This window comes from Leptonychotes weddellii, chromosome 4 (assembly GCF_054177405.1).
Source record: "Leptonychotes weddellii isolate Sample4059 chromosome 4, ASM5417740v2, whole genome shotgun sequence".
NCBI lineage: Eukaryota > Metazoa > Chordata > Mammalia > Carnivora > Phocidae > Leptonychotes > Leptonychotes weddellii.
Genome location: NC_138372.1, coordinates 71,215,367 through 71,230,900, shown reverse-complemented (window position 1 = coordinate 71,230,900; position 15,534 = coordinate 71,215,367). Strand labels below are relative to the sequence as shown.

The following is a 15,534-nucleotide window of genomic DNA, read 5'->3' as shown; positions in this document are numbered from 1 at the left end:
ACGCTTAGCGACTGAGCCACCCAGGCGCCCCTAGAATGACCTCTTGACCCCCACCTCACCCCCAACTGCTAGAAATTTTTCCCAACTTTCAATGCCAACTAAAAGAATAATAAAAATAATAAAAGAAAATAATAAAGATAAATACAGAAAGTACTGAATTAAGAAAAAAACAGCCAAATTCAAGAGTAAATTTTTTGGGGGTGGCGGAAGTGTTTGATAACTGGAGGAAAGGAGGTGGGATTCTGAGGAATCAATCCGGTGGGGAGAGAAGCTGGCAGTTCCCACAAAAAGAAGCATTGCTGCTGCCACAGAATGTTCTGTGGATGTACTGAGCAAACAAGTACTGAGGTTTAAGTGTGTGTAAGTGAACGGGGTAGAGAAGTGTCAGGAAAGTTCACTGACTCAGCAACTGACTGCTGAGTTCGCACTCAATTGCTGGGAAGACGGTCACTGAAAGTTGGGAAAAATTTCTAGCAGCTGGGGGTGAGGTGGGGGTCAAGAGGTCATTCTAGGCAGAGGCCCTGCCTGAGCACAGGCACTAGAGCAGTATAATAAGTCTTCAGTAGTACCCATTTTGTTCTCAGCACCTAGCACAGTTCCCAGAACAGAATATGTGTTAATGGATATTTGTTTACTTGAACCCAAGCGTCCTTTGGGGGAGTCACCGAAGGTATCTAGTTAAGAAGGTGTATCTAAACCATGCTTTAGAGAAACTGAATTGTCTGTGATGTACATGAGATAAACTGAAAGGAGAGCAATGAAGATGATGAGTTGGAAGGCTGTTTTAAGGAGCCACATCAGAAGTGATAAAAACCTACTGAGGAGTGACTGCTAATGGGTACAGAGTTTTTTTGGGGGAGGTGATGAAAATGTTCTCATAATTGATTTTGATGACAGTTGAACACCGTGTGAATATGCTTTTAAACCATTTAAGTGTATATTTTAAATAGGTAAGTTGTATGGTATGTGAGTTTTCTCTCAAGCTGTGAAAAAAAAAGTGCTGAAAACCTGAACTGATATGAGGGTGGGTGAGGGTGGAAGCAAAAAGGTTGGAGCTGGTGTTACAAGAGCTTTAAGCCTGAGCAACTGATAGAACAGTAGTGCCATTAATAGAGAAACTGGACAGAGATTTTGCCAAAAAAAAAAAAAAAAGGCTTAGTGAGATAATAAAACCATTAATTACCTGGTAGTACCTAATAATCAGCTGATATTTAAATTTCCTCAGTTGGCCAAGTAATGGCTTTTATAGTTGTTTTTTGTTTTTGTTTTTTTTAAAGTAGGTCTATAACCAAAATGGGGTGTGAAGTCAGGACCCTGAGATCAAGAACTGCATGCTCCACTGACTGAACCAGCCAGTTTTTCAAACCAGGATCATGCATTTGGTTGTTACATCTTTTGTTAGTCTCCTAGTTTTTTTTAATAACGTTGACTTTTTCAAGCATATTCACACAATGGAAATTATTCAGCAATAAAACAAAAAGGAATAACTGGTATTGTGAAAATTCATCAAAGGAAACCTCATTTAAAATAGAGTCATTGGGGGTGCCTGGCTGGCTCAAGTGGAAGAGCATGCAGCTCAGGTCATGAGTTGGAGCCCCAGGCTGGGTGTAGAAATTACAAAAAACAAACAAAAAAACCTTTGAAAATAAACAGGCAGATGAAATGGAGTCAGAAGCCATAAGGGGGTGCTCTCATGCCCTATCAATCTGTCAACTGCTGATCCAGTGAGAAAAGGGGTGGAGGGAGGAGGGTGGGGAGGCATGGCTGGCTCAGTCCTTGGAGCATGAGACTCTTGATCTCCAGGTTGTGAGTTCTATTCCCTCACTGGGTATGGAGATTACTTAAAAATAAAATCTTTAAAATAAAATAAAAATCTTCAAAATTAAATTAAAAATAAAATCTAAAGGGGTGCCTGGGTGGTTCAGTTAAGTGTCTGACTCTTGATTTCAGCTCAGTCTTGATCTCAGGGTTGTGAGTTCAAACCCCGTGTTGGGCTCCACGCTGGATGTGGAGCCTACTTTAAAAAAAAAAAAAAAAAAAGACTTAAAAATAAAATTTAAAGGGGCACCAGCTGGGGTGCCTGGGTGTTCAGTTGGTTAAGTGTCTGCCTTCTGCTTGGGTCATGACCTCAGGGTCCTAGGATGGAGCCCCGCATCGGGCTCCCAGGGAGCCCAATTCCCCCTCTCCCTCTGCCCTTCCTCCTGCTTATGCACTAAGAAAAACTAAAATCTTTAAAAATAATGATAATAAATAAATGAATAAAGGGGCATAGTTGGTTAAAGCATCTGACTCTTGGTTTCAGCTGTGGTCAGGATCTTCGGGTCATGGCCTCGAGCCCAGAGTCTGTCTCCATGCTCAGTAGACTCTGCCTAGGATTCTCTTCCTCTCTCTCTGCCCCTCCCCCCTGCACTCACATGCGCACTCTCTCCCAAATTAAATAAATAAATCTTTTTAAAAATACAAAATGAAAATTTATTTTTTTTATTTTAGATTTTATTTTTTTAAGATTTTATTTATTTGCAAGAGAGAGAATGAGAGACAGAGAGCATGAGAGGGAGGAGGGTCAGAGGGAGAAGCAGACTCCCTGCTGAGCAGTGAGCCCGATGTGGGACTCGATCCCGGGACTCCAGGATCATGACCTGAGCCGAAGGCAGTCGCCTAACCAACTAAGCCACCCAGGTACCCTGAAAATTTTTTTTTAAAGTTAATTTTTCAAAATAACCAGGAGCTAAGACTAAATTTTCCAAAGCATGTTTCATGGACTATTAGTCCCATGAAGTATTAAAAGATGTTCCTTGTATTCAAATAATATTGGGAAACACTGAATATTATTTTGTCTCCTTTTGAGGATTTACCACGCATTTAAGCATATGAAAGGCTCTTAAGAATAGTGCAGTAAAAAAAACTTGTATAAATTTGTTTATATAAGCATTCCAAATATAATCCAATACTTCTTCCTACAAATTTAATACCTATTAATATTCTGTAAAACTAGTATTCTGTCTACCAAATCTACTCATAAAAAAGGAAATATAAATAAAAACAGAAGTGGGAAAGGGTACTCAATAACTGAGAGAGTTTATCAGAAAATTTAAAAGAATGTCAGTATGAAAATTTTAATCACAGAAATGGCAATCTCATAAATTTCAACTTAGTAAGTTTACCACCTCTATGACTTAGGTAAATTTTTTAAAAATATATAATTTATAAAAATAGACTCATAACATAGTATAAATCACTATTTTTCTACAGTTCATAAAAAATTATCAGCACAGAAAATTTAATAGAAAAGCTTTTACCTTAAAGAACAAATAATTTCCATACTATATAACTTCACAGATATAAACAAAAGGAATGAAAAAAAAGTATGGAAAAGGAAACCCCCTCTTGCCTACAAAAATAGCACAGAAAGAGAAAACCACAGCCTAATCATTAGTAAATAAGGATTCAAAAATAAAATATTAGAAAACCAAATTTTAAGAGACTATGAAAGAAAAACCCATAATGATCAACTAGTTTAATCAAGAAATGCAAAGATTAGTCACTTAAGTTCTTCTCAACAGACAACAAAAAATAATGCACTTGAAACTGAACACCTATTTTTCTTTAAAGATTTTATTTATTTATTTGAGAGAGAGAAAGAAAGAGCACATGAAGGGGGAGGGTCAGAGGGAGAAGCAGACTCCCTGCTTAGCAGGGAGCCTGATGTGGGACTCAATCCTGGGACTCCAGGATCATGACCTGAGCCGACGAAGGCAGACGCTTAACTGACTGAGCCACTCTAGAGCCCCTGTACACCTATTTCTGATGAAGAGAAAACCTTTATAAATTAAGCTTAGATGAATATTAACACAACAAATATTTTATAGCAACGGGTACATCATATGTAATAAAACACTGGAAGTATTCCCATTAAAATCAGAAACACTATTTTAGATGCTCTGGTTACAGCAAAAGGCCATGAGATATAGCTGTCAGAAATTCTAATCACAAATTATGACTGCCTCCCTTGAAAATCCAATAGAATCAACTGATAATGTATCATGAAAATTCAGTGAAGTGATTAAAAATAAATTACCACAAACTCAAAAGTTGCTACTTACAGATTGAAAACATGGGGAAACAATATTCCATAACAGCAACAAAAACATCAACTATCTACAGTACTTAAAATGAAATAGGAACAATATGAAGAAAATTTTTTAAATCATACCTGAGAAAAATAAAGACTTGAAAAAAAAAAACAAAGATATATCTTGAATCGATTTAACTGTGTAACTAACATGAAAATAAATGTGGGAATTACAGCTACAGAAAAAGTATAGGTGTTATACACATTTGATATAATTAATAAATTATAAATATCTAATATAATTGGTATTTGATCATTGATATAATTAATAAAAGTCCTGAAGAGAAAAGAAAATTAGTAATGTTCTATTTGTTGACCTGACTGGCTACATGGTATTCTTTTTACAATAACTCCATTAAATGGTTCATATATACTTTTGTGTACTTTTCTCTATGTATCTTTCATAAGTTGAAAAAAGTCAAACGAAACAGAACAAAAAACCAAAAAACCTTCCAATGGATGAGTTTAATAGGAGTAGAGAGAAATACTGACAGGGAAGACAGAACGGATGAAATTACCTAGATTGCAACCTAAAGACAGAAAAAGTGAAAGAGAGGTCAAAATGCATAGAGAACATTGTGAGAAGATCTAACATACATCTAATGGGAGTTCAGACAGGAAGGAGCAAGGGAATAGGAGATGATGAATAAGAACTTGATAATAACAACAATTCAAAGATTCATGAAACCTCAAAAAAAAAAAAAAAAGAAAAAAAATCTATACCTTAAAACTACAGAATGCCAGGGGCACCTGGGTGGCTCAGTCGTTAAGCTACTGCCTTCAGCTCAGGTCATGATCCCAGAGTCCTGGGATCAAGCCCCGCATCGGGCTCCCTGCTCCGCGGGAAGCCTGCTTCTCCCTCTCCCACTTCCCCTGCTTGTGTTCCCTCTCGCGCTGTGTCTCTCTCTGTCAAATAAATAAATAAAATCTTTAAAAAAAAAAGCAAAAAAAAAAAACTAGAGAATGCCAAAATCTGAAAGGCAGTCAAAGAGGAGAGACAGGTAATCTTCAAAGAAGTGACAAACTGACTGCTAGCTTATCAACAGCGACAATGAAAGTCAGAATCTAGTGAAATGAGTTCAATATGCTGTAAGAAAGTATCTGTAAATCTAGTGAAATTATCTTTCACTTTGGAGCAACTGGAATTTTCATACATTGCTGATGGGAATATAAAACCATAATCCCCACATTTATTTTTATTTTAGTTACACAGTTAAATAGATTCAGTGCTCATTTGTACTGAACCTGAGAAGAGTTGTGCAATTTCTTATAAAAATAAACATATGACCCATATGACCCAGCAATTCCATTACTAGGTATTTACAAGAGAAATGAAACCATGTAAACATACAGACCTATACTGAGGTTAAGAGCAGCTTTAATTCATAACAGCCAAAAACTGGAAACCCAAATGTCCATCTATTGGTGAACAGATAAATAAATTGGGGTAGTATACTCATACACTAAACTACTACCCAGCAATAAAAGGGTACAAATTGTTATATGCAATAACATGAAAGCAAGGCACAAAGAGTACCAACTATATTATTCCACTTATATGACGTCCTAGAACAGGCAAAACTAATTATAGTGATAAATATCAGATCAACAGTTGCTTCAGGCAAGGAGTGAGAAAAGAAATGACTACAAATGACTACATGAAGGAATTTTCTGGACTGATGCATACGTTCTATATTTTGATTAGGGTGGTGGTTACACAGGTATACACATTTGTCAAAACTCATCAAACTGTACATTTAGAATGTGTGCATTTTATTGTATGTAAGTTATACGTCAATTAAATTGCCCTTTAAAATATCTTTCAAGATCAAGGGGAAAACAGAAATATTTTGATATTAACAAAAACTGAGAATAAGTTTTTACCTCTAGAAGATACTCATTGAGGTAACTTCTAAATTACATTCTTCAGATAAAAAGAAAGTGATTTAGGGCGCCTGGGTGGCTCAGTTGGTTAAGCGACTGCCTTCAGCTCAGGTCATGATCCTGGAGTCCCGGGATCGAGTCCCGTATCAGGCTCCCTGCTCAGCAGGGAGTCTGCTTCTCCCTCTGACCTTCCTCCCTCTCATGCTCTCTGTCTCTCATTCTCTCTCTCTCAAATAAATAAATAAAATCTTTAAAAAAGAAAGTGATTTAAATTGGGAGGTCTGAACCAAAAGAAGGAAAAGACAGCAAAAACAGTAGCAAAGACATGAGTATATAAACAAATGCTAACTTTAGAAAAGTTAAAAAATAGAATTAAACTAAATATAAAAACAGGATGTAACACAGAAAGGGATGACTGGAATTAAAGTGTTCTAAGATTCTTTTGTCCCTTAAGAGGAAAATAAAGGTAATTATTCACTGTGGATTTTGTGGAGATAAGTATGCATGTTAAAATTTCTAGGGAAACTACTAAAATAGTAGAAATAGAGCATATAATAAGGAAGGGAAGAAAGAAGTAGAAATAGAGCATATAATAAGGAAAGGAAGAAAGGAGAGGGACACAGAGAGAGGGAAGAGGGAGGGAGAGGGGTAGAGAAAGAGAGAGAGAAACCAATCAATACAAAAAGTGACAAGGAGATAAAAAAGAAACAAATAGGACAAAGCAAGACGGTTAAACATAATAAATGAATTATGAAGTAGTTGTTCTTGGCAAATTAGCATGGGTTGCTGGCTCCCTCTCTCAAAATCAGTCTGAAAAAGACACAGAATTAAGAGAAAAACAGGAATTCCAGAAACCTAACAAATAGAAGCACAAAAAAAACAGTGAGACTTAAGGCTGTCTTAAAACTGGTTTGTGTTATGGAGCTAGATGGCGAAAGCCACTGGGGCAAAGTGCAGCCTGAGGTAGCAGTGGGAGGATAGAATGGATTAAAAAATCTTATTTTTAGTCTTATTCTTGCCTCTCTCATCTTTACTGTGGAAAAGTCATTTCTTGCCCCTCCCCTCTAGACATCAGCTAGTGTCCATAGATAAATACCAGCACAATGGAGAAATCCTGTTGGCTGAGGAGCTAAAAATGGTTGTGGACTGACCAACTGCCTTCATGGATTCAACTTTCCATCCCTTCCCCACCCAAACTGTATGGAGACAGCCTCCCTCTAACTCCACTAAGGTACAAAGATCAGTTTCTGTGGTTTATTTCTTTGAAAACAAGTAATATACATGTGCGCATTACTGCTTCTCAAATCCTTTAACATCTCTATTAGAACAGGCTTATAGAGGAACATAACTTTAAAAAATTTCCAATCTTCAAATATTTAGAGAAGTAGGATGTTGAAAATGGATGCAGTAAAGTTTAGAATTTATCTTTAAAATACATTTAGTTTGGGGCGCCTGGGTGGCTTAGTCGTTAAGCGTCTGCCTTCGGCTCAGGTCATGATCCCAGGGTCCTGAGATGGAGCCCCACATCAGGCTCCCTGCTCAGCGGGAAGCCTGCTTCTCCCTCTCCCACTCTCCCTGCTTGTGTTCCCTCTCTCGCTGTGTCTGTCAAATAAATAAATAAAATCTTTAAAAAAATAAATAAATAAAAATAAACAAATAAATAAAATACATTTAGTTTATGTTCTTCCAGATCCATATAACTTTGGATAATCAAGCTAAGAATCTTTTAAAATATTGTTCTATTGCTTTTAATTTTTAAATTAAAGATCAATGGCCCAAATGCCTCTTTACCTTAAGAGATGAGCTAATAATAATAGTGGTTGTCCATTTTATTTTTTCTTTTCTGCCATTTTCAGCCATCTGTCTGTGTCTGGATCAACCCAGCTTCTTCTAATGGTGCCACAATCTGATAAAAAGAAACAGCAAACAGGACAATGTAGAAACGTCTAGTGAATGAAAATTAAAGACAGAAATGAAACTAGGTTAATGGAGACACTCTAACGAATATTTGAAAGTTAAAATTTGAAACTGAAAAATATCTGTCTTGTTATACATTAAGCTTATTCAATACCATGCTTCCGATTGCAATACTATGCTTCCTACTGTTAAAAAGGAGACAGAACACCCAAAATGGAGTCATTTGTGCTAAACCCCACATCAGTAAACCAAAACTTAATATCTAACCTAACTACATTTTCAACCCCTTTGAATGTATATAACCTTTAACCAGTCAACACCAAATTACCTGGTCAGCACTAGTGAAATAAATAATCCACCCAATAAATCCCTTCCTTTCCCCTCAGGAAGGCGATCTTGCCTGAAACAATGCATTCTTTGTAAATAATTTCTTTTTTCCACCTGCCTTTAAAAACCCCCTTTTCTACAGTTTGGTGGAGCTCCTTTCCCTTGCTAATTGGGATGTTGCCCAATTCATGATTCACTGAATGAAGCCAATCTGATTTTTAAATTTACTCGGTTGAATTTTTGTTATTTAACTCTATTAACAATTACTAAAAGCAATGGTTCCCATTTCAGGGCACTAACTTCATGAAAGAAGACTTGTGTCAAGAACTGTGAAAGGCCTATGGTTTTACTGTATTTGCAAGCTAAAAAAAAAGTTAGCCTGCCACAGTTTAATGGATTTAACAAAAGACATAAGACTCTTGGATCAGAGGACAAAGAATGTTTTTTTTTACTTGTTTTTTTACTCACAGCAAGAGAAGTAACCTCATTCTCTCTCTTTTTTAAAGATTTATTGTTTTAGAGGAGAGAGAACACAGGTGGAGGGGAACAAGGAGAGAGAATCTCAAGCGGACTCCCCAGTGAGTGCAGAGCCCAAAGTAGGGCTCAATCTCACAACCCTGAGGTCATGACCCGAGCCAAAATCAAGAGTCAAATGCTTGAATGACTGAGCCACCCAGGACCCCAGGATCCTCATTCTCTTGCAGCAATTCCCCAAATCCAATTCCCACACGGTTATGGGGAAAAGGCTAGGTAATATCAGCAGAAACAGTGAGGTGTATTATAGGAAAGGAACCCTGAGCTTAGGAATCCCTAATTTTTATAATGGGCTGTAACCAAACCTGCCCTGTGCTCTAGAGGAAAATACTATCTCTAACCTACAAAACTATTCACTACACATCCTTGAAAAGATAGTTGAGGGGTGGGGCCAGTATATGTGTATTTCTGTTGGTGCTGTTAATGCCTGTCTAGGGACCATACTTTTAAGAACTGCTGCACTAAAGGAAGGAAGAGTTTTCTGGGCGAGAACAACACAAAGTACTGTACACATTGGCAAACACCAAGTACTGTACACACTGGCAACCAGATAATAAAAGAAAATGATATAAGAAAATTTCAAAAACATCAGTGTGGTAAAGTTTAAAGTACAGGGGCGCTTGGGTGGCTCAGTCGTTAAGCATCTGCCCTCAGCTCAGGTCATGATCCCAGAGTCCTGGGATCGAGCCCTGTGTCGGGCTCTCTGCTCAGCGGAAAGCCTGCTTCTCCCTCTCCCACTCCCCCTGCTTGTGTTCCCTTTCTCGCTGTGTGTCTCTCTGTCAAATAAATAAATAAAATCTTAAAAAAAAAAAAAAGTTTAAAGTACAGTTGTCTGAGATGGGTGGGAGAAAAGGTAAAAATTAATTACTGTAAATCTAGTAGCATTCAAATGAGTATCACTGTGGTCTAAATTTGGCACTTTTCTTATTATTATGGACACTGACACTCTTAAGCCATGTTTCCATTTCTGTCAAATGGGTATGTCTTTTGTCCATTTTTCTATTAGATTTTCCTTTTCTTTTTCTCATTTGTAGAATTTCCTTATATATTCTAGACATTAATTTTTGTCAACTATTTGTATTTTCTCCCAGTTTAGACTTGCCTTTTCCCCTTCTTTATATTATATGATACAAAACTTAAAATTTTCAATATTGTCAAATTTACCAATGTTTTCATTTATTCTTAGTGCTTTTTATTTAAGAAATCCTCTCTACCCAGAAGTCACAGATATTCTCTTTCATTGTCTTCTAAATTTTTAGTTTGATCTTTCACATTTAAGTCTTTAATTCATCTAGAATTTTGTATAGAGTCTGAAGTAGGGATCCAATTTCATTTTCTAAAAATATGGCTACCTAGTTGTCCCAACACTATTTAGTAGTCTTTTCTCCCCCTCATTATTTGCAATGCAATGTCACCTTAGTGACACATTGTTTTTACATATTCATAGGTCTGCTTCTGGGTTCTATATTCTATTCCATTGTTCAGTTTAATTTTTCCCAAGTCAATGTCATGCTGTTTTTAATTTTTATAGTTTTATAAAAACTCTTGATTTCTATATGGGAAGTCTTGGTATCTTACTCTTCTTTTTCAGTAGTGCTATATGTGTTCTTGGGTCTTTTTTCTTCCCTCTAAATTTTATTTTATTTTTTTAAAAGATTTTATTTATTTAGAGAAAGATCACGAGTTGGGGGAGGGACAGAGGACAGAGAGCATCTCAAGCAGAGCCCAACATGGGGCTCGATCTCATGACCTGAGTCAAAACACTTAACCGACTGAGCCACCCAGGCTCACCACCCCCCATAAATTTTAAAATCATCATGTCAGTTGCTTTAAAACTGTTAGAGGATCTTTAAAATTAGAAGTGCATTTACCTATAAAACAATTTGGAAAAAACTAAATTCTTTATGAAATTGAGTCTTTCCATTTATGAATATGGTATATCTTTCCATATATTTAGGACTTAAACTCGAGTGTTTTCATTTAATATCTGTCATAAACTATTTCCTTATGTATTTTTAGGAAATATGTAAAGGCTATATAATTTCTGTTGTATGGATTTGCCACCCTTTATTTGACCCTTATGCAAGAAAGGAAAATAATTTTCCTTTTACCCTTATGAGTTCTTGGCTGAGATCCCCTATAATGAAAGACAGATTAACAAGAGAAAAACAAACCATTTTATTAACATGTATACCTGACATATACATGGAAGATAACCAGAAAAAAAAGGAGTTAATTCCTTGAGAGAGCCTAAGCCACCACCTTAAATACCATCTTCAGATAAAGACAAAAGAAAGATGTTATGGGAGAGGCCAGTGTTGGGAAGGTACCAGGAAAAACACAGTAAACAAGAGTAAGGTTTGTTATGCAGATTTAAGTCAGTGCCATCTTTAAGTCTCTTGTGATTTAGAGTCACCCTTCTCTTCCTGATACAGAGAGGAAGATACTTAAAAATGGAGGCTTTCTTCAAAAGTGTGAATGTACCTTACAAAAGGGTAACTCCTATTCTGCTTCAGAGTTTCTCCTATGTCTGTATTTCTTAAAATAATCAGCTCAAAATAATCCTTATGTCAAATAGGCATATTCTGCTACCCTTCAATTATCTCTGGTAATTTACAATGGACATATCATGTGGTCCCAAACTTTTCCAATTATAAATAATTTGCAATAACATGGAGTTATCTTGCAAAACCACAAATATCATATTCCTCCCCAATTAAAATCCTTTAATGATTCACCATGGCCTACTCAAGGTATACAAATTCTTCCTTTTCAGGCTCATGTCCTACCATTCCTTAACATAACACATGTGCTCTAGCTATTCTGAAGAACCTATAGTCCTAAACAAGAAATGCTTTTTCACACCTCATCTCTATATATTCTGAATAAAATTCCCCTCACTTTCTTGTCAATTCCTAGTTATTTTTTAAAATTAGCAGTTTGTGTGTTACTTCCTCTAAAAAAACTCTCCCTGTTCTCCATAGGCAATCAGGACTTCCCTCTTCTGTGGACCTATAGTAGCCCAAGCATATCTGTTAAATTATTCATTAATATAGTTAAATTTGTTTACACAGTTGTATTCTCAGTGAAGAGACTTCTCACTGGAGGCTCCTCAAGGAGAGGAACCATGTTTTATTCATCTTTGTATTCCCAATGCCTAGCACAGTGCCTGGCACTTTTGCTAAATATAAACAGTAGTCCAGAAGTCAGAAGCAAAATAAAGGTTATTGCAAGCTGGGAACAAATAAGGTAAGTCCTGGATGACTGCCATTAACAGTGGAAGGGTTTTGCCATGTGTCTTTATATGTTAGAAATACTTGGTGCAGAGATGGATCAAGCTAGCTTAAAAGGCACCATCCTCACAATGTCAGTCTTTCTTCCCAGTAAACAAGGCAGGGTTTGCTGAGTTTACCTGGTGAGACTCTGAGTATTCTGGGATCAGATTCTTAGGAATAGACTGAAGTCACATGAACTCCTCTCCTGGGTCATACCTACCCTCTCACTGTATCTGACATGCAGCTGGCAAAGGCATCAACAAGAGCTCAGCATATCTATCATGAACTCTAGTTCTCTGTATCAGGTTGATCAAAGGGCAGCGGGGTAAAAGAATGTGGGGGGATTTTATAAGTAAATATATGTGGCAGGTGTGTAGATGAACCAATCACTTTCACCATAAGAAGTAAGGAAGCCAAAGTATTCTACCATGATCTAGCTGATGATCTGTTGGGTGATGGGCGGTGACAAATAAATGTGGATATGTTAGGCAATAAACAATGCTTTCAAAAACTATGCTATGAATACAGATCTGTGGTTAGTGTACAAGTGGCAAAGTAACCTGTGGAGGCAGAAGAATTCTTAAATTCTTAAGTGGTAATGAATAAACTTAGATTCTACAGAGGCTGTGTTCTTGGTGAGAGCTTTTCCTATTACCAAAATCTCATGATGATCAGAGTCCCTTGAATAAACAGAATGATATGTAGTCAGAAGTGAATTAAATGGCTTTCTGGGTCTTTACCCTGAGCACATGTCATAGTTCATAATAAATATACAAATAGAATTACATGCTTACAAAACATCTTGTTGAAGAAACATTTTGAAGAGGATGTACTGACCTGACTTGGTGGCAAAATGGCAAGAAGCAAATGGCCATTGGAAAAGTACGTACCTGGTACTCCATATATGATACTTCAGAATCATCCCTGAAGAACTCTGGAAATAGTTGCCAAATGCTTATTCTTGCCTAAAAGAAGGCCAATTAGATGCAAAGTTGTTTTAAACTATAAGAAGTATATGGGGTTGAGTTCCATGAGTTGCAGCAGAGTCTAGTCAGGAATAAAAGAGAAAAAAAACCTGCATGCATAGTTAAATGTATAAAAATAAATTTCCAAACACATTTAAAAGAAAAAAAAAAAATAAAAGAGAAAGATGCAATTCAAAAGCCAGGGGGATCAAATATAAAGACTAATTCTAGAAACAGAATGAAGGTTCCTGTCACTGAGTTTAGTTTAGTGTCTGGTGAAAGGTAAAGAAGCAAAAATATCTTAGCAACAAGAAAAACTGTATTAGAATATTGGTGGTGTATCGGGGGTGGAGGGAGGGGTAGAACTGCAAAAGACAAAATGGGTGCTTATGGCTTTTATGATTCAGTGAGGATGTGGAGTTTATGTGGAATCTATGCCAAATATAAGGCATACATTCAGACCTTTTGGTAGAAGATCCATAGTACAGTAGAAAAAATACAATGGGAGTTAGACCAGGGTTCTAGTCTTAATACTGTAATCACTCAATGTCTTTAAGCCTGTTTTCACACATATAATTACATACAATGAGACGAATAATACTGGCTTGCCAATACCTCAGAGTCATTCAGAAAATCAAATGACATAATACAAATATATTATTATCATCATTATATACTTTAGTCAATCCTTTCAACCAAAACAAAACAATAAACTATTTTCACAAGACTTTTGGTACTTTTTTCAAACGTTCCAACACAAATAATCCCTCAGTTACATTTTTCTCCCTAGAGATCCCTTCCCATTCCTGCAGATAAAAATATAAACTGGGTATTTCTCTGATTCATTAGCTGTCATCCTGGGACTTCCCAGCATCTCTCTCCTGTGTTAGAGCCATGTTTCCCTTTCCTTGACTTATTCTTTTGTTTCACTGAAGCATTCTTTAGTAGTTCCCTTAAAAAGAGTATGCACGGCAAATAAATAATATAAAGACATAGATGTATTTTGAGCCCTTGCATGTCTGAAAATCTTTATCCTATTTGATTGGTATTTATAAATATATGTATATGTGTATGTGTGTATTTATATATGTTTGTGCCTATATATCCTATTAGATATGTTTTCTTTCAGAACTTTATAAATATTACTCTGTTTTCTAGACAACCAATGTAGCTGTGGACATATCATGTTGATTCCTATTCCTACTGTGTAAGTGACTTATTTTTCATTTGTTTTCTCCAGAAGCTTTTTTGGTACCTTAATGTTTAGCGTCTTTCCTAATCTCTAGTGTTCTGAAATTTCACAACAATGTGTCTTTGGGTAGATCTTTTTACCAGCATTGTACTAAGTACTCAGCAAGACCTTTTAATCTGGATACTCATGTTCTTCAATTCTAGAAAACTATTTTGTAATACTTATTTAATATTCCCAATATTCTTTTTTTTTTTTTTTTTTTTTTTTTGCAACTGCTATTAGCTGGGTATTAGATCTCATAGCTTGATCTTAGTCTTCTATTGTTTTCATTTTTTTGGGGGGGGGGTCATTTTCCAGGTGATTTTTCCTAACTAGCTCTAAAGGTTTTTTCTTAACCTTTTTTTTTTACTGGTTGCCCTAGAGTGTACAATATACATTTACATCCAATCCAAGTTTATTTTCAAATAACAGTATACCACTTCATTAATAGTACAAGTATCTTATAACAAAAAATATTCCTAAGTCCTCCATCCTATCCCTTATGTCATTGCTGTCATTCTTTTCACTTTTACACAAGCTATAACCATCAAATACATTGTTGTTACTATTATCTTGAACAAGCTTTTATCTGTTAGATGAATGAGGAATAAGAGAAATACGTTTTTTACTTTCACTTATTCCTTCTCTATTGTTCTCCCTTTCTTCACATAGATCTGAGTTTCTGACACTATCATTTCCCTTCTCTCAAGAAATTTTTTTTAGGTTGTACAATGTGTTTTTATTTTATTTTAATTTTTTAAGGTTTTGTGCATATTCCAGTTAGTTAACATATAGTTAACTAACATATAACTCTCAAGAAATTCTTAACGTTTCTTATAAAACAGATCAACTGGCAACCAATCTTTCAATTTCTGCTTATCTGAGAAAATCTTTATTTCTCTTTCACTTTGAAGGAGGACACAGTAAGACAGAGAATTCCAGGTCAGTGGTTTTATTCTCTCAGTATTTTACTCCACTCTCTTGCTTGCATGGTTTACATGCAATTACATCCAAGATCAGGGTGCCAGCCCAGATGGGTTCTGGTGAGAACTTTCGTCCTAGTTTGCAGACAGTTGGCCACCTTTTTACTGTGTCCTCACATGGCACAGAGAGTGATAGCACCAGCAAGCTCTGGTGTAATGTAATTTGTATCTTTGCTCCTCTTATAGATAAGGTGGTTTCTATCAAGATATTTTATCTTTGATTTTCTGTAGTTTGAGTATGATATGTCTAGGTGGGGTTTGGTTTTTTGGGGGTTTTGTTGTTGTT

General features: G+C 36.1%; 1 protein-coding gene across 4 annotated transcripts in view; it reads right to left on the bottom strand.

Moving 5' to 3' along the window:
• The window catches only part of C4H1orf146 (chromosome 4 C1orf146 homolog), a 35,354-nt gene that overhangs the window by 7,411 nt on the left and 12,409 nt on the right, over positions 1 to 15,534 (bottom strand). Inside the window, exons 2-3 of one of the 4 annotated variants that reach the window (XM_081818801.1) lie at positions 12,960 to 13,116; positions 7,808 to 7,922 (exon numbers count right to left, since the gene is read on the bottom strand). In XM_081818801.1, the coding sequence (XP_081674927.1) occupies positions 7,808 to 7,876 (69 nt within the window). In that variant the 5' untranslated portion in view covers positions 7,877 to 7,922; positions 12,960 to 13,116. The other 3 variants (XM_081818800.1, XM_081818803.1, XM_081818802.1) reach the window with 3 other exon arrangements.